The sequence below is a fragment of the Macadamia integrifolia genome, chromosome 12 (genome assembly GCF_013358625.1).
Source record: "Macadamia integrifolia cultivar HAES 741 chromosome 12, SCU_Mint_v3, whole genome shotgun sequence".
NCBI lineage: Eukaryota > Viridiplantae > Streptophyta > Magnoliopsida > Proteales > Proteaceae > Macadamia > Macadamia integrifolia.
Genome location: NC_056568.1, coordinates 30,284,851 through 30,311,346, shown reverse-complemented (window position 1 = coordinate 30,311,346; position 26,496 = coordinate 30,284,851). Strand labels below are relative to the sequence as shown.

Genomic DNA, 26,496 nt, shown 5'->3' with positions numbered 1-26,496 from the left:
GGTTGGAATGTTTACAAGATGTTGCTAAATCTCTCTTTTTTTTTCTTTTTTTTTTTTCTACTACTATTTTACTATTCTTATAAATCTCTATGGCTGACCTCCTTTAGTTGGAATAAGAACGAAATTTTATTGCGTTCTGACACTGTTGATCTACATCTAATGACACCAAAAGTAAACAACCCATGGTCATAGAAGACTTCTCTATATCATTTGGAAAATGCCGTAGATCAAATTTAACATGTGCCGATTCCAAGGTGACCCTACCCGTCCATATGGTTGAAAGTTACCGCTTCATCTACCAGTGTTCAAATTGAGGGCCACCGTGCCAAGCTTGTGTTACTTTCTGCCAATTTCTTTTAATCCAATTATATAAGCATACAAATACTTTAGAAACCTGTCAGGCACCCACTAGAGGACCCAAATTTCTAATTAGCTCCAGCTGTATTGAGTATGGAGTATGGATTATGGACCCAACATAATTAACTCATTATAGTTCGAGTCTTTAGCCTAGATTATGCTCCTAGAAAAACCATATGTTGGCTGTATCTTGAAGCTAAACAAGGCAAGCTGCATCACCATGTTTCTCTTCAGTTTCTACCCAAACCAAAATATAAAGTTGCAAAACTATTTTAATAATTGCAATCAGAAAATAATAATAAAAAAAAAAAAATTGATTGATACCCTTGGCCCTTGGGAGGAGGGAAGGGGGAAGGGGGGAGGGGCCAGGGGGGAGGGGGGCGGAGGGAACTTGCTTCAAAATTGCATTCCAATACTACTAACAAATCAATTAATGAAGACATTGAGACACAATGTTATCCAATCGAGCTGCTAGACAAGATTTCTCCATCATCATCGCCAAATTGATAGTGCTCATAGACTTCAAGCAACAGTTCTCTACATGGTACAACAGCTCCAAGTTTGATACAGGCCAAGAATGCACCTGAGAGCTTACGATGAAGGCTGTAGACCTCATCTGGCGGTGGGGTCAGCCTGTGCTTTAGCATTGTTGCCCCAAGGTTTGAAATGCTGTGTGTGATGTTTGTGGAGCGGAAATCATACCCACCTGGCTTCGAGAATGGTAAACCCACAATAAAACCAGCCTGGACATGAGCCTCGAGCATTATTTCTGATTCCATTCCATTTAGGAACCCAAGCCTCCTTGACATTTCAATCACTACATCTCTATCACAGTTTGCACATGCAAGCACCTGATACAACATTCAAATGGATGGAACAGCCACTCAATATATAAAAAGTAAAGAATTAAGGGTTGAACCTACATTATATATATATATATATATATAACAAAGAATTAAAGGCTTGAACCTACCAGAACCAATTTTATACCATCATTTATTTGAAATAAGCCCTTCAAAGAATTCTTGAATATATAAGGCAGCAATTTCAATGGGAAATTTAAGTTGTTTTTAATGTGACTTATCTTCAAAGAGGTGTGAAAGAATAGGCGTGTGTTCATCAGTGAGCATAATCCAAATATTTTTGACCAACTTTTTAGTAACTTTTTATTTGCGAATTCTATTAATTCTAATTACAGCCGACATACAAAGAGATTGTGACCATTGGATTAGGCTGACTACATATCTAAACAATATTCGTGGTAGGGCCATCCAATGGTAGGTCAAAATCCCCTCATAAGCAAAATGGCCATTTACAATGCTCCAAGCCCATCTTCATACAGCATTAATATCTCGTGAAAATTTTAAAGCAATCTTTGCATGGAAGCAGTAAAACAGAATACTATATAAATTTCTCAGAAGATAATTAGGTCTAGGGAAACTATAGATTTTTTTTCTTGAATGAGAAATTAAAGGTTTTAAAGAGAAAATTTCAGGAATAACAACATAAATCAGAGAAATACATAAGACAAACTAGATCAAAGAATTCAGAAGCACAAAACATATCTTAAACTTTGAATGCTTGTCAGACCTACCATTCTTAGGTAGTCATTAACAAAACTCTTTGGGTAATCTCGAGCAGCCCCAAAGTCAATGAGATTGATCATTCTTGTGCTCTCATCATATAGAAAATTGCTCCAATTAGGATCAGTCTGTATTAAATAAAAAATGTCATCACATCATACAACCAAAGCAACATTAAGACTAAAGAAGCATAATGGGAACGAAAAAGAAATGTAACACAAGAAGAATGAAGACCTACCTGCATAAAACGAAAAACAAACAACTCCATCAAAGTGAGATTGAGCAACTTTTTTCCAACATAATTACGAGTCTCCTGGGATAACAGGGCCACCTTATCGATAGGAACCCCTATAGAAAGAGGAAAAATATGGACAATATTTTAGACAAAACAGATGATTGAAGGATCCAACAATGCATTATGAAACAGATTGTTTACACATGCAGAATCAACCAATCAAACCTCCAGCAGAGCCAGCCAGTCAAATGTACTAAAATGTTAGCTATTGCCCTTCAGAAATTAGTGAGCGTTTCATAGCCAATCATCACTTGAGATCACAGGAGGTTCTGCCATAGTGGAGATTGTGGGTCTCAGAATTCCCTGGAAGGTTTTTTTGTTCATTATCATTCACCAGATCACTATTTCAAGGAGCCGCTAAGGAGATCGCTATATTTAATGAGACGTTAATATCTTGGCATCAAGTTTAAACACCTCCATTCCATAAGTATCTAAATCAATCTATATAAGCAAGCAAGGAAATGCAAAATGAAAAGTTCAGTTTCTCAACTACTGTATATTAAGTTGAAAAACTGAATAGAGTATTTTCGTCTGTAGATCTCTTCTTGCAGGTGATATTGCTTACTGCAACTCCTTACTAGCTTATAAACATTGATTGTTCAGTTCTCATTCAGGTGTTTTTCTCTTCTTCTTCTTCTTCATTTTTTTTTTTTTGGGGGGGGGGGGGGGGGAGGGGGGAGGGGTGGGGGTGTGAAAGTAAATGTTCACAATAGTTGGTGGTTTTACATCAAAGCACCACACATTTCTACCCTTTGCTAGTAAGTATTTTGAATGGAAAATGATGAGGGCATGCATGGTATTTTTGCAATGGGACCTACATTAATCGCAAAATGTTTCCCTTCAAAACATCAACCTAGTGGCTGTAGTGTAATTTCAATTGGTACTCTCTACTGGAGCCACAGAGACTGATTAGGGTTTTCCCTCTTCTTGAATTCTTTGCACCACAATATAGTTGTTACTCGTTTGAGAAGGAAAAATATGGTTGCTCCATCACAAGGAGATGGAATGTTGCAATTGAAGTGGTAGTGAACCATCTCAAGATTTAAGGAAGGCTGTTACTTATAGGATAAACAATGAATTACCAGACACAAATTCTGTTGTTAAGACTCTTCTACTTGAGATGTCATCAATGACCAGTGGAACATAGAATCCTTCAGTGACAGATAGAAGATGACGAAATCGTTTTTGATTACTTGCCTCCAACTTATAATCACACTCACGTGATAGTTCCTCTTTAGCCACCTGCAGAGGATTCCATCATGAATTTTGATATAGATATCAAATATAACTATAAAATTTCTCCTCAGATTTATGAGGTCCACTGAGTTTTTCTGCGAATGAATACTCATCCAAAAGCATTCAGAACAGAAGATCAAAGCAAAGAAATTTTAAGTTAATACCATAAGATATGCTTGAGTTTAAATACCACTAGCATGAGGGTGCAGGAATAAAACCTAGAATCACAATAGAATCTCATATATCTCTGGACAGAGAATGACAAATCATGTCGACTGAATACTAGCAAGGATAAAATGAGGTAGGGACAGACAGCAAGGAGAAAAAAGGTTCCAAGCTGAATTTCAAGTAATCAATAGCATTTTTGATATAAAAAAAAAAAAGTATTTGAAAACCCTATGATGAAACTGACAACAAACTAATGAACCAGCACCTACCTTCATGGCTCTATCTAGATAAAGCCCTTTAGGAATAAGATTAGTATAATCCAGAAGTAGCTTCACATTCTCAATATCGCTTTCAATGCTATCTGCAACACCAGGGTACTGAATCTTCATTGCCACATGCAACCCATCCTTTGTGACAGCTCGGTGTACCTAAAAATTCAATTGATGAGGAAAAATAAGGAAATACACAAATCTGGACTGTGCAACATTGTACAACGCAATTTGAAATAACTGTAACAGCCTTCACTTCTATAAAGAAGAGATCTTAGCAATCAATAAAATAAAATAAAAATAAAAATAAAAATAAAAGGAAGAAGAAATAGTTGACTCCAGGTTAAACTTTGACAGTACTTGCAGTAAAAATATTGCAAACAAAATGATCTACAATCCTGGAACTTGTTTTTATCACTTCCCAGTGGAAACAAAGCTGTCAAACTTAAGAGGATGAAATCAGAATATCAAGTAGAAGAATGCAACCAAATGGAAACAATTCTCCAATGGAACAGAAGGCATACTGCTTCAGGTTTGATAGCATAAAACATTTTGACATTTTGACCACCACAGAAATCGAATGCAACAAGCATGATGAGCTCCGTTGAAGTTACACAGCAAAAGAAACAACTCCATGAGATTAGCTTGACAAAACCAAAAGGAAAAATGCCTACTAAAACATTAACCTGAACCGTGATACTGGCCTTCCAGGAGAAACCATAGTGCCATATCATGTTTAACACAGTTTGTGCAATATGTACGGTCATTAGACCGGCTATGATGTGCAGGGCAGAATGTTGGGCAGTTAAGAAGTGTCATATCTATGGTTTAAAGTATCAGCCCATACCATATCTTATCGTCCAATATTATCGATACCGACAGAATACGGACCGATAAAATACATTTTTTTTTTAAATGAAGTGTATACTTGTGTATCGATACGTATCGATTGATACACATTGAAACACCACTGATACATACTGATACTTAAGATACGTATCTACAAAACCCATTTCACTTTCGAAACAAAGCATGTTCTTCTCACTTGGCAATACTTAAGCTTTCAAAATTTGAAGCACAACTACACAATCGAACTCCCTTCCATTTGGACTTAGGGCTTTGAATCATTCATAGAAAAAGATTCAAAATCTACAATCAAATTGATGTTTATAGGACTGAAGAATAAAAAGTATCCATTGAAGCTCCACATAGCGCAAGACAGGTAAGTTGAAAAATCTCTATTTTTTTTCGCAAATCTTTGTTTTACTTCCCTTTTTATTTATTTATTATTTTTTATGTTTGAGTAAATTTACATAAAACAAACTAAAAATTAAACCAAACATGAATTATTGCATCAATTTGTTTATAGATTTTAAAATTTCTTAGAAAGTTGACAATAGACTGTAACTACATGTAAGAAACCTCATCCTTTAAAACAATTTCAATTGAATGCATTTGGCTCTCAATACAATGCTCTCCATTTTAGTGTTTATGCATGATACATGTTAATTATTGCTTATTTATACGATACGCTACGATACGTCTCTTAAAATGACCCAAGCGATATGGCAACCGATACCGATACTTTTGTTACAATCCCGGAAACCTGTAATCAAAATAGAGAAATAAAGGAAAGAAGAGAAGAAGAAATGAGCAGAGAAGAGAGAGAGAGAGGTGCAATCGAAAGAGACTCCCAAAAGAGAGTAGTGACCTGCGATCAGACCAGAATAGTATGATACCAGGTTATGCCTCAAAACTTATATTAAATGGTGCTGAAGAAAAATACAAAAATACCCCCATAAAGAAGAAAAACCTAATCACAGAGATATGGGGCCGATAGGACATAAATACCCCTATTGGCCCTGTAGCTATTTACGATTAGCGCCTAGCGCTAAACTCAACAACTTTTAATCCTTGGTCATCTCGATAAGCTATGTGTGGTAAAGATGAGGATGATAAGGTAGATGTGTGGAAAAACTAGGAAGAATAAAGTAAGAAATGACTATATTAGAGTTGATTTGGGTGTTGCCCCAAATCATCATAAGCTCCAAGAGAGAAGTTTGAGGTGGTATGGTCATGTTCAATGGAGGCCTTGGGATGAGCCAATAAATAGGATTGATCTGATTTAGATTGAAGGAGCTAAAAGAGCTAGGGGCATGCCTAAAATGACCATAGGAGAAGTAGTGAGGAAATACATGCGTAGTTTAGGTCTTGTCCCAAGAATGGCCTCGAGTAGATCTGATTGGAGGGAAAGATGATTTGTTGTTTTTGTTTCTCCTCTTTTACTTCTAAACTTCCTTTTTCTATCTTTGATCGGATCCATCAGCCGACCTCATTAAGTTGGGATAAGGCTGAGTTGTTGTTGTTGTTGTTGTTGTTGTTGTTGTTGTTGTTGTTAAACCTCAGAACAACAGTGATCTAAGGGTCAGATCAAGACTAATTAAAGAATAGTCAAATCTGGAATTAAAATTCAAGAAATAAGAGAAATCCAATTATTCAAAATCAAAGACTAGGATCACATTCAAAGTATGGTTGAGTTTCACTCTTGGCTGGCTAATTCAAACCCCGAAATATGATACAAATCCAACAGATGGATTTAAAGTAATTAAGAAATATCCAGGTCTGGTTCAAAAAACAGGCAGAATCAGGAGATCTTATATAAAACCAAATCAGAAGCTCTGGCCTTCACAAAACCGTGGTTGAACGTCTCTCTTAGGACCCATTACATTGAAAACACATGGGATCAAAGGCCCAACACATACATAACTCAACCCAAGGCTTATTTCTAATCAAACAACCCCATTTATGTGACTTATCTGCGTCAGAAGTATATTTCGATAAATCTATATTTGCATAAATCATTTTACTTGTGATTTCTCATCTCTTTGATATACTGGATAGACTCAGGGTCATAACCAAGCACATAAATCATTGTCGGAGTTGCTATTTTGGAAGATTTATATAATAAATTAAAGTAGTGTACATGACATAAACATATGAATCAAGATAGAAGATTCCAATTAAATTATTTCCTTGGAGAATATCCCATTATTGATTAAGAATATACTAGTACTGTTTACGGGTATAATCTTAGGGTCTCGAGACAAAAGACCTGCAGATGGTTTCTGGCCCTTCTGACTTGCCAAGTTTCTAATGTTCAAAGGCTTGAGACAACAAAGGCATTCCCATCTAACTGATATAATAAACAAGAATTAGCATGATGAAATGGCTTTTGACCATTAGATGTATGCATTATATTCAGGTCTTTCAAAACCCTTTTTTTTTTTTTAATATTTGTATAGGTTTAAATTATAGAAGCATGTAGAAAAATACATGTCAATCATCACTGGTTCTAGTTTTTTTTTTTTTTTATCTGTATTTGGTTTCATACAACAGCTGGTTAGATAGAAACTAGGGATCCTCCCTACACAGAAAGACAGTGAGACACCCCCCAATATTGGATGAGGATCCACAGCAAGGTTGGGTTAACATGTACCGCTCTGCCATACATCTCAATCAAACATACCATACACCTACTTGCCTGTGGCCCTCCAGGAGAAACAACCAGGTGATTTTGATCAAGCTTGGACAAGGAAGGGGCTGCTGGCCCATCGAACCAAGTCTAATGTTGGACCAGCTAGCCCCCACCTTGGTCCCATCCAACCAACCCAAGTAAAGCTGGAAACACTGTTCCCGAGTTACTCCTGCAGTCATCGAGTTGGCCATATAGCTGTCTTCAACAGAATCTTCTAGAAGCCCATATAGCTGTCTTTTATTGTTGAAGAAAGCAGCTTCAAAAAGGAGTTCCAGCAGTCATCGAGTTGGCCAAGATAGCCTAGGATTTATTTTCCTTTTTTGAATTGTCAAGTTAGTCAAGTTAGTTTCCTTTATTATGACTTAGATTAGTTTCCCTTTTATGGTCAATTGTTAGTTTCTAGACACAAATTAGAAATTCTTATTTCTGTCCAATAGTTTTCTTTTCTATTATTGCTTTAAGTCCAAGTTATGTAAGCCCATAAAGAGGCACCCATCAATTGTAATAGACAAGTTGATTAATAAAACTTTTGAGTGCAAACTCTTGGCTTTTTACAGCTGCTAATGAGGGGTGAGATGCCTAACCCATTGATGGGTGAGATAGTGAGATTCACATTCCACCATTCTTCTTCCACCCTTCACCCCTACATCAATTCTCTTTTAGAGTGTAATGAACATTGTTTGAAGACCTTACAATCATCCTTCGACAAAGACTCAAATAAGATAGAGAACAGAGATCGATTCCAGCAAATTTTCAAGTCTCCTTTTCTTGTTCAAGCACCAAATCTCCCAGACCTGTAAGCACCTTGGCCAGGCCTTTTGAGGCTTGTTCCTGGCCACAAGAGAAACATTCGACCAGCCCCTTGCTGCCTCTGCAGGCCTGTAGCAGCTTCAACAGGTTTTCTCCAAAATTTCCTAATCTGGACTCTGTTTTCACCATCGGATCTCCTCAATCAGTAACCTGTTTTGGAAGTCCTTTGGAGGGATTGAAGGACACATCAGGGGAGCCATTCGACCCACCTTTCTGCCCCATCTGAGCAGCCATTAGCAAGAGCTTTCTCCCCCAGTTCTGCTGAAACCTTAGTTCAGTCTGGGGTTCTGTTGCTATGCTGCTGTACTACCAACAGCCTACTTGGGTCAAGACTTGGGGGACCTTTTGGCCTGTTCACAAGATACCTACGACCAGGTGTGATAGTCATAAGTTCCTTATCTTGTGAACTAAGCTTTCTTCCTAAATTCAGCCCTGCCGTGCGGTTCTTCTGGAATTGCAGATCTGAAACTTGGAACTGATTTGGTTTGGAGTTTATTTCAACTGGGGTTTGTTTGCTTATGTAAACCAACCTTACATTACCAGGCTATACCCTGATTATGCATAGTTTCTAACATGGTTAAAGGTTCCAACCCAGTGCCAGTGCCAACACTAATTTTACAATCAAAGTTAAATGTTGATGAATCACATGAAAGTAAAGCAGTGAATATACGGAAGCAGAGATGAGAGGAACCCAGTAATTAATATAACAAAATGAGTAGAATAGTTCAGTAACCCACATCACCTGGCCTATACTTGCAGCAGCCACTGGCTCATAATCAAAACTCTGCAGCTTTGAGGACCAGTCTGGACCTAATTCATTATCCAAAACTTGATTGAGCTGGTTCCTGGGCATTACATCTGCACCTTGACGAACAATATCCAAAGCAGCCAATATCTATAGGTATTATACAAGAAGTGGCAAACACATCAGGAATATTACCCTTGAGAAGATTTGCCAATAGAGATATATTTGGGTGGATGAAGTTGAAATGACCTTTTGGAATGCAGTATGATCAATACACTTCAATAGCATTCAATATAGATTTTACAACACAGTTACAAAACAAATAATGCTTCATGGAGCTTAAGTTTAGGCAATAAACAGCATAAGCCTACAATCAATATAGCTGATTGAGATGGATGAGCAACAATACTAGGAAGTCTTTGGTAAGAAATGAATGCATTTGAGGAACATTGGAGTAGCAACAGTAAGTGATAATATAAGGTAAAGTCAATTGAGATGGTTCAGCCATGTGCAGCAAAAATCAAGGAATGCACCAGTGAGGAGTGATATGGTTAGGTTGGGGTGTTAAAAAGGACAAAGGAAAGGAAAACAGCGAACTGGGTTGAAGCAACAGAAACTAGTTGAATGCTTGTTACTTAACAGATATGCAGCCTTAAATAGAGCAGAATGGCAGATAATAAAGGTTCAATGAGGTGAACAAAGAATTATTAAGGTTACCTTAAAAATCTCCTTTACATTATAAGAAATCTGCCTCTAAGTCAAAAAGATTTGGAAAAACTAGAAGTTATAGTCCTACCCTTAAAAATTATTTAATCAACAAATGATACAAAGGATGAGAAGAGTTCATCATAAGCCACCATAGAGCTGTCATACAGTCATCGCTTCTTTCCAGTATCAAGCATTTTAGGGCTCATTTGGAAGCTACACATGAATATGTGGCAGCATGTTCTTAAATACAATAGGGCTGGCAACAGGCACCCGTTCATCTGTTTACATGCCTTACCCTACCCAACTTCGGAGCGTAAGAGTAGGGTTCTGTTACCCATCCAGCAAACTTGGAGGGTAAGGTAATTACCAATTTACCTGTATCAGCAGGGGCAGTTAGGTGATTTTATAATTACAAATTATATTTTTTTAACTCCCCCACATAATCCAGGCCTAGCCCAAACACATTGCATCTAATCCACTCATGGCCCATAAACCATACCCCTGGCTTTTTTCCCAATTAAAATACAATTGATGATGCTCTGCTCGTCTTACCGGTATACCTGCCTGGTAATGGAAATCTTCACACATACACATACCCTAGAGTGCAAGGAAAAGGGCAACAACCCTCACATCCCTTAGAGGGTAAGAGTAAGGCCATTACCTAAGTCGACTCTACCTGTTGTCACCCCTAAATAGGATGAGAATAGTGTCAAGGTAATGACAAGGTCTAACAAACATGTCCAGCCTATCTGAACGCACAGACAACATAGGTTCTTGGCACAAACAACAGATGTGCACCAACTACAGTGTACTTTAACATGTGCCATCAAGAACTTTTTACACTGGAAATTTATCCATTTTTCAATACAATTACAGTCTATCTGGATCACATGATCCAACTTTGATCGGAAAAAAAGGAGGAGCCATACCCATTTCAACTCCTGCTTTTGTAGGTTCCAAGGAGGAGTGGACATTTGGCATATGTTACATGAAGTGGTGTTTAGCAGCCCAAGCTTTATCATCACACCAAGCAACTTTCATCCGCTATTATTAGTATTCATCAGCCATAACATGTAAGATATTGGAATTTATAAAACTTAATGTCTTGTAAGACACATCCCCTGGTTATCTTTCCCATGTGTCTAATGTGTTGTGAAGAACACTCATAGTCATGTTTGCACAACTGCACACATGCTTGGACATGGTTATGTTCATAGTTTTTAAGACGCTGGTAAGGCGACGCCTTAGCAGCGCCTTGGCGCTGATGCGGTCTAGAGATGGTGAGGCAATGCTCCGCCTTACGTGAAGTGGCGCCTTATGGGTTTTTTTTTTAAACACATTTTAAAATTACTTGATGAAGATTCGAAATATAGATTTTTTATTGGTAGGTGTATGATTTTGTTAATACTTGAGATGTATGGGATCAACTTTACTCCACAAAAAATAACCAAAACAAACAAAAAAACACGATTCACAAATAGGGTTTGGATTTTGTCAAGGGTTTCAAGAATGGGCTTTGAGAAGAAATCAAGGAACAAGGAAGAACCACTGATCTAGGCGACCATTTTGCTCTGGCAGTAGTGAGCTTCATTCTTCCTTGACAGGAGTAGAAATATAGTGGATGACCTTAGGGCTTAGGCACTCATTTTGGCATCATAGAGGTAAGTATAATAAATACTTGTATTTTTTATGTCTTCTTTTCTTTATATTTATAATTTTGTTTCATAATTATGTATTTATATTATATGTTAATATGTTATGATGATTGATGATTGATGATTGAATATTGATGATTGATGAAGATGAACTTAGTTTATTCACTTATTGATTTGTTTTCTTGATGAATATCTTACATTAGTATGAATATGAACCTTTCATATTTATTTAACATATGAGTAATAGGATTCAACTAGGATTTGAGCCAAATAGATTGGTTTTATAAAAAAATTACACAGGAACGCTTTAGTCAATAAGACGACGCTTTATGCCTGCCTCATCGCTAAGACGCTCTAAAAGACCCTCAAACGCCTCCATCGCTTCACCACCTTAAAAACCATGTTATGTTTCTCTCATGTAGAAGCTACTTGGCACAAATATCTCTCTAATATAATTTGTAATGTTCAACTGATCAATTAAATTTACGTTACTGTGTCCTGCATTTGGATTTCTAGATCTTCCATGTCCAACTCTCTGTGTATGGGTCTACACATAACTGTCATTTATGTCATTCTTGGTTTATTTTGAAAAACTTAATATTTAAAGGCGTCACTGCTATGTGAAGTAGTAATTTCATTGTAGTGCTCTTTTATAGGTAAGGAAAATAAACGAGTTGATTGACCGTCTCAAACCAAAGTCAGATTGCTTACGAAAAATAAAACAATGCTTGTCTCACGGTGGATTCGGGGTTGAGTGATTCAAATGGTCATAGAAACAAAAACTATAAAACATAGAAAAGAGAACAGAGTATTACTGGAGCAGGTACAAGTGATTCGTCTTGTATGCTCAACATCTGTCCCAATTTGAGCGCTGCACCACGCATTCTACACAGTGCAAGAGCCAAACGCTCTGCATTTTGTTCAGATAAGAAAGGTGAGAGGGCGGATTGTTTGTCTTGTGAATTGTCTGTCCCAAATACAAGCCTCTTGGTGGACTCTTTGAGTGTTCCCCATGCAAGCCCAGCACCCAAACCAGCAAACCTTTAAATTGAAAGCAGATAAGGCATACATCAGAATGAAATGTTAAAAGAATTAATGTACTGCATTTACGACAATATCCTCAATGTTGTAGTAGAAATACCCCCTTAAGATCACAGAATCAAGTAGTTTTCAGTTAATTTACCATGATGAAAACGTGGGAAGCCCAACTTTTCAACATCAAATAGAAAATAAGCTGTGTTGTTTTGTCTTAGCAGGAAAAAAATAATCCCTCATTTAGATGATATACTCCAGTTGATAAACTCACAAAATCAAATAATAAAAAAATAGACAGGTAGCACCTGCCTGGGGACAACAAACAACACCATGTTTTTTTTTTTTTTTGGGATGAATAAACACCATGGTTAATATGATGGAATCTGGAGTTGTTTACTGAGCAACTCAAATCAGCTTTATCCCAACTAAATGGGGTCAGTTACATGGATCCTTTTTCTCTAATCAGATCTATTCAAAGTCATACTTGTTGATGTAAGACTAGATCACATAGGACCTAATCCCAGGCAGGATCTGAAACTCTGTCTGAATAGAAGAAAATTAGAGAACTCACACAAGCAGACCCTGTTGGGCCTCAAACCAGGTTCTAGTACTGTTAATATTGTCACAAAATAAACCCCAAAGGAGGGCTGTAAGTAGGTCAACGGAGAAGAAACTAACCAACAAATAGATCTGTCTAGGCTTAGGGTTTCAAGCAGAACAGAGGACGAAACCTGCGGCTTCCACAGAGGCCTCCAAGGGGTGTGGAATGCCGGTCGAAGGAGCCCCCTTGGGTGCTCTATAAACCCACAAAAGGGGTTCAGATTTGGAATTACAGGTGAGGAGATCAGCACCCAAGATCCAGACAGAAGCTGAGTTCGATCCCTGTAGTCGGCTGATCTTCAGGCTGGTTTGTTAGATGTGCTTCAGGCCTTCAAACAGTCTTGTAATGACTCTCAAATCACTCTCTCACAAGTTGAAACAAAGAAATAAAAGAAAGAATGGAAGAAAAGAGAAGGGGAGGGGGGGGGGTAGAGGAATGGCTATCTCAGCCTGGGCCTTTCATCCACAGCTATCCCAGCTGTGGAACATCGTATCTCAGGAATAAGGAGCAGCAATGGCTGTAAAATTTATTCATTCATTAATTCATTAATTCCAAACTTGTTACAGAAATCTCTCTTATATAGGAGAGGGTACAACCTTGCAATTAGAAAGAAGCTCAGAATAGAAACTAACACCAATAATTTAAACTCTCAAATTCTGGACTAACTCTACTACTAAAACTAATACCTGGTGAACTAAGAAACAATAAATAAGGACAAGGGTCACAGAAGGAGATTCCCTTTGTTAACTTTTTTTAATATTCACACTTTTCTTCCTTTACATTTACTTCCTGTCTTTCTTTCTCTTTCTTTCTGTTTTCATACTTTACTCAAGCATGCATTGACCCTCCCTCCCCCACCATGACCCTCCCTCCTTCATGAACCTCCCTCCTCTGGCGGTTTCCACCGTCGGTATCACCCCTCTCCTCCAGTCCTCCCTGAGTCCTCCCCCATTGCCACCCCCTCCTCTCCCTCCTCTCACTCTCCTCCTTCACCCATTTCTCCCTCTCCAACCGACAATCACTCACCTCCCTCATCTCCCTCCCCCCCTTCTCCCAAACCTCCCTCTCCCTCTCCCTCTCCCCCTCATCCAAAATCCTAGGCCTCGGTTGCTTCTCACAGCTCTCATCCCTCCCAAGTCGACTTTTCCCTGTCCTATATCCCTCCCACCCATTTTGAGGATGCCTTGGTTGGATTCTGCCCTGCAGGGCTGCTGGACTCTGAGATAGCTAAATGGCAAAACTGCCTTGTCGGTCATTTCCTTGAGGATGCCTTTTACCATAGTGAAATCTTCCCTTTCTTGACAATGGAAGACCTCCAGCACATTTTCGATGTTGCTCCTTGACAATGGATTATTCACCTCCAACTTTTCAAATGATGTGGGGAAAAACTTTACCCTTGATGAAGGTCCCTATATGATCAGCAAAAAGCCCATTTTCCTCGGGCAATGGGATTAGTTTCTCTCATTCACCAAAGTGGACTTCAAGACTATCCCTGCGTGGATCTCCCTCCCGAATCTGCCTCTTCACTACTAGTGTGTGAATGGCCTCAGTATCATCGGGTCGACTATCGGAAAGCATCTTTACTCCGACCACCATACAAGGACTCAAAACCGACTAGCCTTCGCTCGCATCTATGTTGAAGTCTCTGCAGAGGTCCCCCCGCCAACAACTATGAACATCCACAATCAGGATGGCTCCTTCTCTCAGGCGATTCATTATGATTGGTAGCCCCCTATTTGCTCTATTTGCAAAACATTTGGGCATCGGACTGAAAGTTGTGCTCTAAAAGCCATCTCTACTGAGGTTAACCTTGTTCCAATTGAAGATACTGAGCCTTCTGCTCCTGCACTGCCCAAGGAATTCACTAGTCGACGTGAGCACCATCGGAACCATCGCCGGAACTGCAGCAGCATGGCAGATCCACGACCTTTAGAAAACCTTGGCTCCCCTTGCTCTAGGCCTGCGTCCATAGTTGTCACGGCGCCAAGGCGAACCAAGGCGGTGGAGGGTTGTCTAAGCGCTTAGGCGAGAAGGCGCCCGCCTTAAGGCGAACTAGGCGAACGAGTGTTATTTTTTATTTTTTCAATTTTCTAACATTATTTAGTAAGTTATATATACCTTGTATCATAAAAAATCAAGATTAAGCCACATCAAGTCATTAAAAATCAACATTTAGCCACATCAAATCATAAAAAAATTAACATTAAGTCATTAAGTTATAAAAAATCAACATTTAGAAAAATGCTCTAATTCTATAATAAGTTTGACTGGTCAAATGATTTTATTTTTACATGAGACTTTTTGTATTAGTTATAACATAAAACCAGTTTTCTAACAAGTCTAAGATTACTTAAATCTGAGCTGCAATGACAAAGTAATGCTTCAGTCAAACTTATTTTTAAGTGCGCGAATACTGTTAAAATCGCCTGAATGAAAATAATTTTATGAATATCAAAACAAAATATTTTTTTACCGGACTTTTGGTTTTTAGCAATATTTTAACATGATAGAATTTATAAAATTTTCATAATTGAGAAAAACCTTAGCATTTAAAAGTTGAAAATCGTCCATATAACCAAAATCCAGTTTTTGTTCTTGGACTGGGGGGTTGACTTTTTATCCTTTTGGAATTTGATTTTTAAACTATTTTTATTGGATTCAAATAGGGGGTATTTGCTTATTTATGAATAATATCTTAAGTAAATGAAAAACAGAAGGCAACATGCAGTGCAACAAGGCGGCTGTCGCCTAGGCCCCAGGCAAACCGCCTAGACGCCTAGGCGACGCCTTGACAACTATGCCTACGTCTGAATTCTTTGCTTCAAACTGCTGGTCCGAAGCGTTTCCATCTCCTGTTCAATCCCTCTAGCTCTGACTCCTTTTCTTCCCTCTCCTCCACCTCATCAAATAAGGTTCCTTCCTTCCTCAACACTGATGCAGCCATCCCTGACTCTCGCTAGCCTTCCTCTGCCCTGCAGTTTGTCGGTCTCCTTTCGTAGACTCTTGCTTCTACCTCGAACCCTCCCCGACCCTCTCTTCCTTTGTCTAACCCTTTCTCCTCCTATCGAGACCCTTATACCCCCACCAACACTCTCCCTCGTCTTCTCCCTCTTCCTTCCCCTTCTACAATCACCTACCATCCTGGCCCCACTCCTATTCTGGCCCTCCTTCTTTAGACCCTCACTTGTTGAACTACCTTTTGGACCCTCCCAACCTGCCTAACCATCAAACCACCACAATTCTTAACCCAGCACCCTCCATCTCTCGACGGATCCTTCTTCTTCACCCGGCATCCCTGGCTCCTCTTTTCTAGGTTTCCTCAGTTTGCCACCTCCTGTAAATGCTCCTTGTGCCTTGACATATCCCTTCGTCTCTAGCTCCCTCGCCTCGGAAGGCACCATCATCATCACGAACTCCTCCCCTGGCCTTCAACCAAGCTCCGCTCCTGTCTCCGCCACTCCTTTGCCTTGGAAGGCATCTCCGCTGCGGCCTCTGCCTCTCTTGTCCTTCCGTCATGCTCCACCCTCGCCACTAGTCGCCCTCACACCTTGGAAGGCGTCATCTCCAAGTCTGCTCCTGTTTCGACACTTCTCTCGCTGACTGCCCCTCTGGCCCCACTGCTGCCGGCTCTTCATCTGGAGCCCCTACCTCTGTCTTCCATGACATCCGCCCATCCTCTCCGACTGCTCTGTTAGCTACTTCTCCACTCCCTAGCCTCCCGCTATGGTGTACTACATGCCAACCCCACTGATGCCCGACTAGAGACCAATCACTTTCCTGTTGTTGCTGCTAGTCAACTCCCTGGCCTCTACCAAGGACAAATGCTCCCACCTCCACCACCGAGAATCACCTTCATGATCCTATTGCTGCTACTAGTCAACTCTCTGGCCTTCAGCCAAGGACAATTTCTCCCACCTCCAATGGTCGTCCTCTAGGATCTGCTACTTGTTCCCATGATATGTCTGTTCCTGCTTCGTCATCCCCGACTCATCTCCGGTCCTGGCAGGCCCCTCCTGCCCAATTGGCTCATCCAAGTGATCTCCAATTTGTGTTGCCCCTACAGTACGCCCTATGAAGAGAGCCAGATCCCTTTGATCCTCTTCTCGCCCAAAAGGAACCGAGAAGACCACTACCCCGAGGATTCCTTTGCCCTCCCCCCTCAAAGAGTACCACCGAAGGCTTAAACAATCCCTCACCCTCCCCTTCCTTAGCTCCTCAAAGCTCTTGCTGGCCAACTCCTCCCGTTCCAAATGATTCCTTAGATCATCTGGAATGCCAGAGGGCTCAACCCCTCTGCCAAGCAATCTGCTATCCGCTCCTGCATCAAGTCCACTTTGTGATTTGCTCTCTCCTTGAGACCAGAGTTCTCAATGCCCCCTGCATCACCGCTTCGATTGCCCCTTCCTGGTCCTTCATCTCCAACTATGTCCACTCCCCCTTGGTATTTGGGTTCTTTGGGATCCCAACTTCATCCACATCAATCCCATTACCACCACATCCCAACTAATTCATCTTTCCCTCTCCTTCCCTCCTAATCTGCCTCCCTGCTTCTTCTCTGTCATCTATGGCTTCAACCGCACCCCTAATAGACTCTCACTCCGGTCTAACCTTAGGTCCTTTGCCCCCTCAATCAGTAGCCTCCCCTAGGGCATTGGAGGAGACTTCAATGTTGTTCGTGCCTCTCATGAAAAGCAAGGAGGCCTACCCATTGAACCCGCACACATCAATGACTTCAATGGCTGCATTGATGATCTTGGCATAAATGATCTCAAATGGTCAAGAGCCAAATTCACCTGGCAGACCTATAGAAGCGGGAACAATAGAGTCGCCTGCAAATTGGACAGAATCCTTGTTAATGAATCCTGGCTCGATTACTTCCCTTCCTCCAATGTCGGCTTCGATCTCCCTGGATCTCTGATCACTCCCCCATCTCCTCCTTTGGCCTAAAGCCTTTCAAATTCTTTGACATGTGGTCCCATCATCTTGATTTTCTGCCTTTTGTCTGAGAGGCTTGGAACATCCTTCACTCCCCCCTATTGCCTTTTCCAAGAAGGTCAAGAATGCCAAAGCTGCTCTCAAGACTTGAAATTCCATTGTCTTCAGGAACATCTCTGATCGTGTTCTCTCCTATCAGAGCAAGCTTGACCTCATCTAATCCAGACTCCAATCTAATCTTCACAACGGCCTTCTAGCTAATGAGGAAAAGCTTATCGCCTCTGAGCTCTTTGATCTTCTTGCCTAGGAAGAAAGCCTTTTGCGCCAGAAATCTAGAATAAATGGCTGGAGCTTGAAAACAGTAACTTTGCTTATTTTCACCAATCCATCAAGGCCAGAACCAATGCTAACTCTATCCCCAGGCTTCTCTCTACCTTTGGCATCAAGTTGACCGCCCCTGTGGACAACAAATCTAAAGTTATCTCCTATTTTTCAAATCTCTTCAACCCCCTCCACTCCCACTACGCTTCTGCTTGTCAACCTCTTGAACAAATTAGTTTCCGATCACCTTCGTCACTCCCTCTAGTCCATCCCCTCACATGACGAGATCATCGTTGCCATCCTCTCCCATCCCAATAAAGCTCTAGGTTCGAATGGTTTCAGCATGAGATTCTTTTCGGCCTACTGGCACATTATCCGAGATGATCTCATTTGAGCCGTCAGAAGCTTCCTCCTCAATCTTTCATATCAATGGAGTCAATCACACCTTCCTCTGTCTCATCCCCAAGAACATGGGTGCCCAAGTTATGTTTGATTTCCATTCCATCTATCTTTGTAACCTTCTGTACAAATTCATTGCAAAAATCCTTGTCAATCGAATCAAAATGGTTATTGATTCTCTTTCAGTGCCAATTAATAAGCTTTTATAGCTGGTAGAAGCATCCAGCATCGCTGACAATATCATCCTCTGCCATGAGATAGTAAGAGGCTTTGATCGAAAATCCCACCCTTCTACAGCTTTGCTCAAAATTGACATCCACAAGGCTTTTGACTCCATCCACTGGGATTTCATCTCCATTGTCTTGTTGCATGTCTTTTCCCCCTTCCTTTGTCCATTGGATCCATTTTTGTATTTCCTCTTCCCGCTTCACTGTCCTTGTCAATGGCAGCCCCGCTGGCTACTTCCCCACTTCTGTGGGCATCACATAAGGTTGCTTCCTCTCCCCCTTCCTTTTCTCGATTGCCCTTGAAGTCCTCTCCAGATCCATCCAATCTTCCACTAACTACAACCTTATCTCCCCCATTCCCAAGTTCAAAGGCCTTTTGCTCACCCATTTAGCCTTTGTTGGTGACCTCATGATTTTCTCCAAAGCTGACCCCTCCTCTATCTCCAACATTATGGCCTCCCTCCACATTTTTGAAAACCTCGCAGGTCTTCGAATCAATCTTCTCAAATCTAACCTTTTTCTCTCGGGATTCACTAATGATCGTAGAGATCTCCTCCTTGCTCTCACCGGATTCTCCATGGCTCCCTTCCTATCAAGTATCTTGGTCTCCCCCTCATCTCCACCAAGCTCACATCTCTCCATTGCTCCCCCTTGTTTGATCTCCTCAGGAGAAAAATCCAGCTCTGGGAAGGGCAAGCTTCTCTCCTATGCTGGTAAGTTGGTTCTTATCAAACCAGTCTTGCAATCCATGTACCTTTATTGGTTTGGTATCTTTGTTCTCCCCTCCAACACCTCTAAAACTATTGATTCCATCATTTGCTCCTTCCTCTGGAAAGGTTCCGAGTCCACTAGATTTCTGCATCCCATAAGTTGGTCCAAGGTCAGCACCCCCAAATCCGAAGGTGGTCTTGGTCTTAGGAAAATCATTGATATTACCAAGGTGGGAACCTCAAGCTGATCTGAAAAATTGCTTCTAAGCATAATAGCATCTAGGTCTCCTGGGTCTACTCTCATCCCCTCAGAAGAGATTCTCTGGTCTGTCTCCCCACTCCTTGGATGCCTCTTGGATTTGGCGCAACATCCTTATCTCCAGACCCCTTGCCCTTGGTCCCATCTCCTACTCCGTTAGAAATAGATCAAACACCTCTCTCTGGTTAGATCCCTAGCACCCTTCAGGCATTCTCCACTCCCTCTTTTCCCCCAGAACCATATACTCCTCCGGTCTTAATAAGATGGCCAAGGTGATTGACATCCTCTCTGATGATGGCTGGTACCCCCTTGCCGATCTGTGGTCTTCCCTCCCCCCATTCCTCCTGGACATCGAGGTAGAGAGGATAAGATTCTTTAGCTCCCCTCCCAAACCAGTTTATCTACTGTAGCCTCTGCCTGGGAGTTCATTAGATTCAAAGCTCCCCTTGGGCAACTCCATCTTGTTCAAGGGTCATATCCCGCGTCACAGCTTCATTACCTGGCGAGCCATCTCTAACTTCCTCCCTACCCAAGATTTCCTAATCCATTGCCACATCCATGACCCCCCTCTTGTTGCCTATATTGGAATGGCATCGAAGACATCGACCACCTATTCTTCCCTTGCTCCTTCTCCACCATTTGGAAAAAAAGTCCTCCTTTCCTGTTGGCCCACCCATGGAAGAATTCTCCCTTTCTTCAAAGAATGAATATGGATTGATATGACTTTCGGAGGGCCCTCTATTTGTGACACCATTGGGAAGCTTTCTTTTGGAGCCGCAATCTCTCATATTTGGATGGAGCTTAATCTTCGTAGATGACTTCCAATTCCCAATCTTTCGATAAGATTTGGACAGCCATCTACTTTGACGTCAGCTCTAAAATTGGCTGCCTTCGCCATCGCCCCATTAGAGACTCTGCCAGGAATAGGCATATGATTGCCTCGTGGGGCCTTTCCACCAGCATCATCCCTCACCCCCTACTTGACGTTTCCCCCTTTTTTTGAGCTTTGACTCTTAGTGGCATTTATGGTTGTGCCTCCCTTGAGGCTTTGCTCTTTTTGGCTCCCCCCTCTTTCATCCCTTGTATATTCTTCTCCTTAGTAATGAATTATTTATTCACAAAAAAATTAATATTAATAATAATAATAAATAAGAAAACAAGAGATACTTCTAGACTAAATACTAATTGCAACTTAGTGATTGACCAAGTCCCATTGACGACAACTATAGGTAAACAAAGGAAACCGGTAGATATTTTCTTGAAGATTCTAACAGCTGTTGGTGCACCGATCGATGGATGAACTGACTGGGCTTCTAGAAGTTCACTTGAAGACAAAATAGAGGCTTGATTTGCTGGATCAATGGAAGGGGCAAGGCTGTCAACCAGATGGTTCGATGGAGTCAAACCAGGAACAAACTTGGGACAGAACTGAACCAAGAATTGATCAGCTTATGCCCTCCTTTTGACAGCCCTATCTACATCACTTGTTACTAGCCCTAAGCTATGCATGCCTTTCTCACCACTCTACTCCTAGAGTCATTTTAGGCGTATCCTAGGCTCTTTTAGATCCTTCGATCACAATCAAATCACCCTCCATATGGAAGCACTCAAAGGCCTCCATTGCATATGTTCATGCGACTTCAAATGACTTTTTCATAACTTATCATGTATCGGAGCTACTCCTAAATTATTCTAATTTATTCATTCTTTATTTTATCTTTTCTAGTTTTACCACTCATCCATCTCAGCATCCTCATTTCAGACACTAAGTTTGTTTATATATTATTTCTTCACTAGCTAACATTCAGCACCATAAATCATTGCTGTCTAAATCACTGTCCTATAATATTTTCCATTGAATTCTAAAGGAATACCTTGATCACAAAACCCTCTGGACCCCCTCCACTTCACCCACCTTATTCTAATTCTATGTAACATCATCATCGATTTCTCCTTTTTTTATGATTGAACCTAGGTACCTAAAATTCTCATTTTGCAATATCTCTCTATTATCAATTTTCATGAATCCACATTCAATCCTATTTTTACTGAAGCTACACATAAAATACTCTATTTTTGCTTTGCTTATGTTAAAACATTTTGATTTCAAGGTTCATCTCCATAATTCCAACTTTGTATTTATCCCTGTTTTTGTTTCATCCATTAAAACAATATCATCACCAAAAAACATGCATCAAGGAATTTGATTTTGAATGTCTCTAGTCAACTATCAGCTCATATATGATTAGAGCAAATAAATACGGACTTAAAGCTGATCATTGGTGTAACCCATTTGAAATTGAAATTCACTACCCTGACCCCCAACAGTTCTTACAAGTCACTACACCATTATACATATCTTCAACTATCTCCACATTTACTCAAAACACTTCTCTCCTCTCAAACTTGCCAAATTAACTATCTAGGGACCCTATCATAAGCTTTATCTATAAGTCAATAAAGACCATAAGGAGATCCTTTTTACATTCTCTAAATATTTCAAGGGGAAGTATTTTTTGTCCAAGAGGGTGGCTCCTGCGACTATACAAGACCCAATCAGCTCCCCCACCCCCCCTTTGGTTCAATATATGGCAGTAGGCCCGGTAGGGGGTCATTTTGTAGGGAGGAGGAGAGAGTCAGACACCAGGGTGCAGGCATGGGAGCGACACTCCCTCACATGAAACTTTCTTCCATATTTCTTTCAGTCCCCTAAGAAAATAAATAGCTTTTGTCGCCAATCTTACTGGCAAAAAAACCAAACTGGTTATCCAAAATATTAGTTTCTTACATCAAGTGAGTTTCAATTACTCTCTACCATAATTTCATAGTATGACTCATAAGTTTTATTCCTATATAATTATTACAACTTTGAATATCACATTTATTTTTACAAATCAGAACCACGATGCCTCTTCTCCATTTGGTATTTTTCTGTACTCATTGTTATTAATATGCTTAGTTAGCCAAATTATTACACAAATTCCTATGCTCTTCCACATCTATATCGTTATACCAACTATATCTATTGTTTAACCTATTTTTATCTTCTTTAAAGCTTGCTTTACTTCAAACACCCTAATTTTCTGTCTGTCTAAGAATTGTGGTTTCTTGATGGTTATTACAACCTTTTAAACACTTTTACCTGTTACTTTTTCAACACATTATCATCTTCACTTTCAACGCCTCTAATATGGTTGGAATCTCTACTCTTTCTTTTCCTCATTTTAGCTGGTTTATAGATATTTTTCCCACTCCTCCGTGCCTAAATTGTTAAAGAGATATTCAAATTTCTCAGTTCGTGCTTTCCCTACTATCATCTTAGCTTCATTTCTAGCCCATCTATACCTTTTCTAAACTCTCCTTATTATTAATCATTTGCAAATTTTTACAACTAGAGCAGCTTGAACTTCAACATCCCACTACCAAGTTTGGGATAAAAGAAAAGAAGATGCCTTTCTGTACATTCTGGAGAGGTTAAGAGCTTAGTTTGACGTGCTGCTGTCAGTGCTCTGGCTTTTGAAGAACCAGAAATACCATGGCATCAGAGACAGAAAAAGCAACCTGGACCAGGGTAAGAGCCGCCACAATGTAGGAAAGGGCTTTATGGAGAAAAGGCCAAGGCTAGTGCCGCCATGAAGCATGCCTAGAAATGAAGCTCTGTAAGGTGAAAGGAATGGAAAGAAAGTTCCCTTCCCTTCTTCCAAGTCCCCTTCCCTTCAACAGCAATAAATTTCTAGAGACTTGATCTAAAAGAAGGAAGAATTTTTAACGTGGAAATCAGCGGTTAAAGCAGAAGTCCAAAGTCTACATGAAAGATAAGATAGAACCTGAGGGGACTTGTTACAAGATGAACGAACGCTCACCCAAGTGCTCTGGTAAAGGGTGTCGAAGGAACTCTCCTCTCTCGTGGCAACCTCCTCTTCGCAGGTGGAATTGCCACCTGATGAAATCCTTGGTCTGCATCCTTCTTCGCCGGAAAATCCTCAGACTCGCATTCTTGTGATATAACGTTTGCTTCCGAATTCCCGAAAGGACGGGCATCTCCCATACCGCTAGACTTGGAAGACGCCGAATCCAAAGTTTTCTCGGGGCTTTTCTGGTTGTACATCTCCAGATCGCGAAATTCCGTGCTTTTGTTTGATCCAATATCGGACATAACGCATGTTTCTTGATCCACCAGCGCGGCACGTTCATTGTGAAGCGATTTTGAATTCGCGGACTCGGTCGAGCCCGTGAAGTGAACAACGGTTTCCTTAGGGCAGGCTTTATCAAATTCGCGAACTTCTCCTCTAGTAAGACTGGTCAAATCTGTAGCCGAAAGGAGAACTTTCTTCACGGAGGATGAAAGAAATGTTTCAAGGTCTCCAGTTTTGGCACTCTGAAGAGTTTGAGAGCGCTTTGCTATCTCTTTGGCTATCAGAGAGACGCCATCGACAAGTCTGCGAAGGTCCTGAATCGGTGCCATGGTGTGTAATAATAATAATACAGTGCAAAAGCACCGACAGTTCGCTGCTCGTGAGGTTACCGGTTCCAGTTCGACGTTCCAACAGGTCCAAACTGCAAAATAGCTGCTCAATAGCCCCACAGGAATCAAAATTTAATCACAGCCGCCGCTCGCCGCTCGTCGCTGGTAAAAAAGTTTGATGATATACGATCAGCCATTTTCACATGGCTGTATAGTATTATAGACTATAGCATGGCACGGCCGCCCGTGGAAAACTGAGCTTCGTCAAACGTCAATGCCGCCCCTCCATGAAAAATAAAAGAACGGAATAAAAATGAAAAATAAGTGTGTCTGAGCAGGTTACAAAACTGAAGTTGTAGCCAGTAACCCCTCCCATAGTGACGTGGCACTAATTGAATGTCTACTAGTGTAATTTCTCAACATAGTCTTAACCAGCCCCCTCCTCTCTCCTCTGACCACTTCTCTTCCTCTGCTTCACAACCAAAAGGTCCTCTCTCCGACCCTTATTGTTATTGTCGACAGTGGGGTTGGGGGTGAAGCTGGTAAGATTTGTGGTGGCAATGGCAGAGGAGGATCACATGGTGGGAATGGAAATGGCGGCTCTGGGTTTGCAAAAGGGTTTGGGGCAGAAGTTGTAGATTGAGAGGTTGGAGTCTGTGGGAGTTACGCCATCATCGACTCCTACAACTTCTTTGGGATGGTCTCACGTTGTTGGTGCCCGAGTCCAAGGGGCATGTTTCTAGAGAAAATCTCCGGTCTCCTCTGTAACTAACCAACAAGATGTGAATGAGCAGAGGTGGGGGTTTACAACGTGCAATTTCATTGGTGGCTCCAAGTCTTGGCCACTGCACAAGGATTGGTAGACAACCATGACTTGTTCATTGGGAAACGCCACTCCTTGCCTATCCTTTGTGAACTTGAATGCGCCCAAAAGATCCATTCACCTACTTCAATTTCTCGATCAAAGTCATTATTTGATTATCAATCTCTAGACACGAATTCATCCCAAGTAAATCGAAATAGCCGCTGCATCAGCGTTTGTGGGTTCCGCTGCCATTTATTTTTGCTCTTTGGAAAATCCTATTCTGGTTTGCATTCTGTTTTCTTCCGATGAGAATCAATGGCCGACTAGGGAGAGGGGTTGCCGGAGGTGAGAGCGAGGGGTTGCCGGAGAAAGAGAGAGAAGGAGACGAATAAGGGGAGGGGCTCAGCGAGAGGGTGAAGAAGTTACAACAAAAAAACTACCCATTAAAAAATTAAGAGACAAAATGATTATGGGTAAAAGTTGGATAACAAATCTGGTTACATCATCTACGGGTGTCAACCGGTCGGACCAGGCCGATCTCGGTAGGGCCTAATCGGGCCTGGCGGTGTGAAATCCGTAAACGCCCATTTACTTAAATGAGCCTAGATTTTGGGGGCATCGTATGGTTTGTAATTGGGCCGGTCGATGCCGGGCTTTAATCGAGCTACCTTAAACGGGCTATGAAACTATTTAATTCTAAACGGGCTCTAAACGTGCCTACCCTAAAATCCTTTTTTAAAATGATTAAACTATTAATTTTAATATTACTAGAGAATAGCATTCACAATTTTGGAACCAAGGGAATCATGTCTTTAACAATTGAACGATTGACAATAATTGAATGTCCCATTTAGCAAGATCCAAGGGAATTATATATATATATATATATCATACTACTATATAAAAATACGTACTCATGTCTTTGGTATATTTTTTCAAAATGACTAAAAATCCATTTACATCTACCAAAAAAAATTCCCAAATGACCAAAAAACACCAGAAAAAATCCCCAAATGACCAAAACCCCCTCGAAATGGAATATGAAACAAATATCATAATAAACTCTCTATAATTCTCTCTCTCTCTCTCTCTCTCTCTCTCTCTCTCTCTCTCTCTCTCTCTCTAAACGTGGAGGAGAAAGGGGGAGAGTGAAGTATTAAAAATGTATATAATTATAATTATTAAGTATTAAAAAGGCATATAATTATAAACACTAAACCCACTAATCCTCTCACCCCTTAAAATGGAAGATAAATCAAATAATAATAAGAAACTCTATAATTCTCACTCTCTTCCTCTTTAAACGTGGAAGAGAAAGGGGGAGAGTGGAGTATTAAAAAGGCATATAATTATAATTATTATTAAGCATTAAAAAAGC

General features: G+C 40.5%; 1 protein-coding gene across 1 annotated transcript; it reads right to left on the bottom strand.

Annotated features, from left to right (window-relative positions):
* Positions 1-748: 748 nt before the first annotated feature.
* Positions 749-25,492, bottom strand: LOC122057766 (protein ABC transporter 1, mitochondrial). The gene is made up of 8 exons (XM_042620019.1): positions 23,712-25,492; positions 12,177-12,402; positions 8,996-9,148; positions 3,909-4,067; positions 3,318-3,477; positions 2,179-2,288; positions 1,952-2,068; positions 749-1,208 (listed from the first exon to the last, which is right to left on the bottom strand). Exons 1-8 carry the CDS (start codon positions 24,311-24,313, stop codon positions 813-815), a joined length of 1,923 nt encoding a protein of 640 aa, XP_042475953.1. The 5' UTR covers positions 24,314-25,492; the 3' UTR covers positions 749-812.
* Between the last annotated feature and the right edge of the window lie 1,004 nt (positions 25,493-26,496).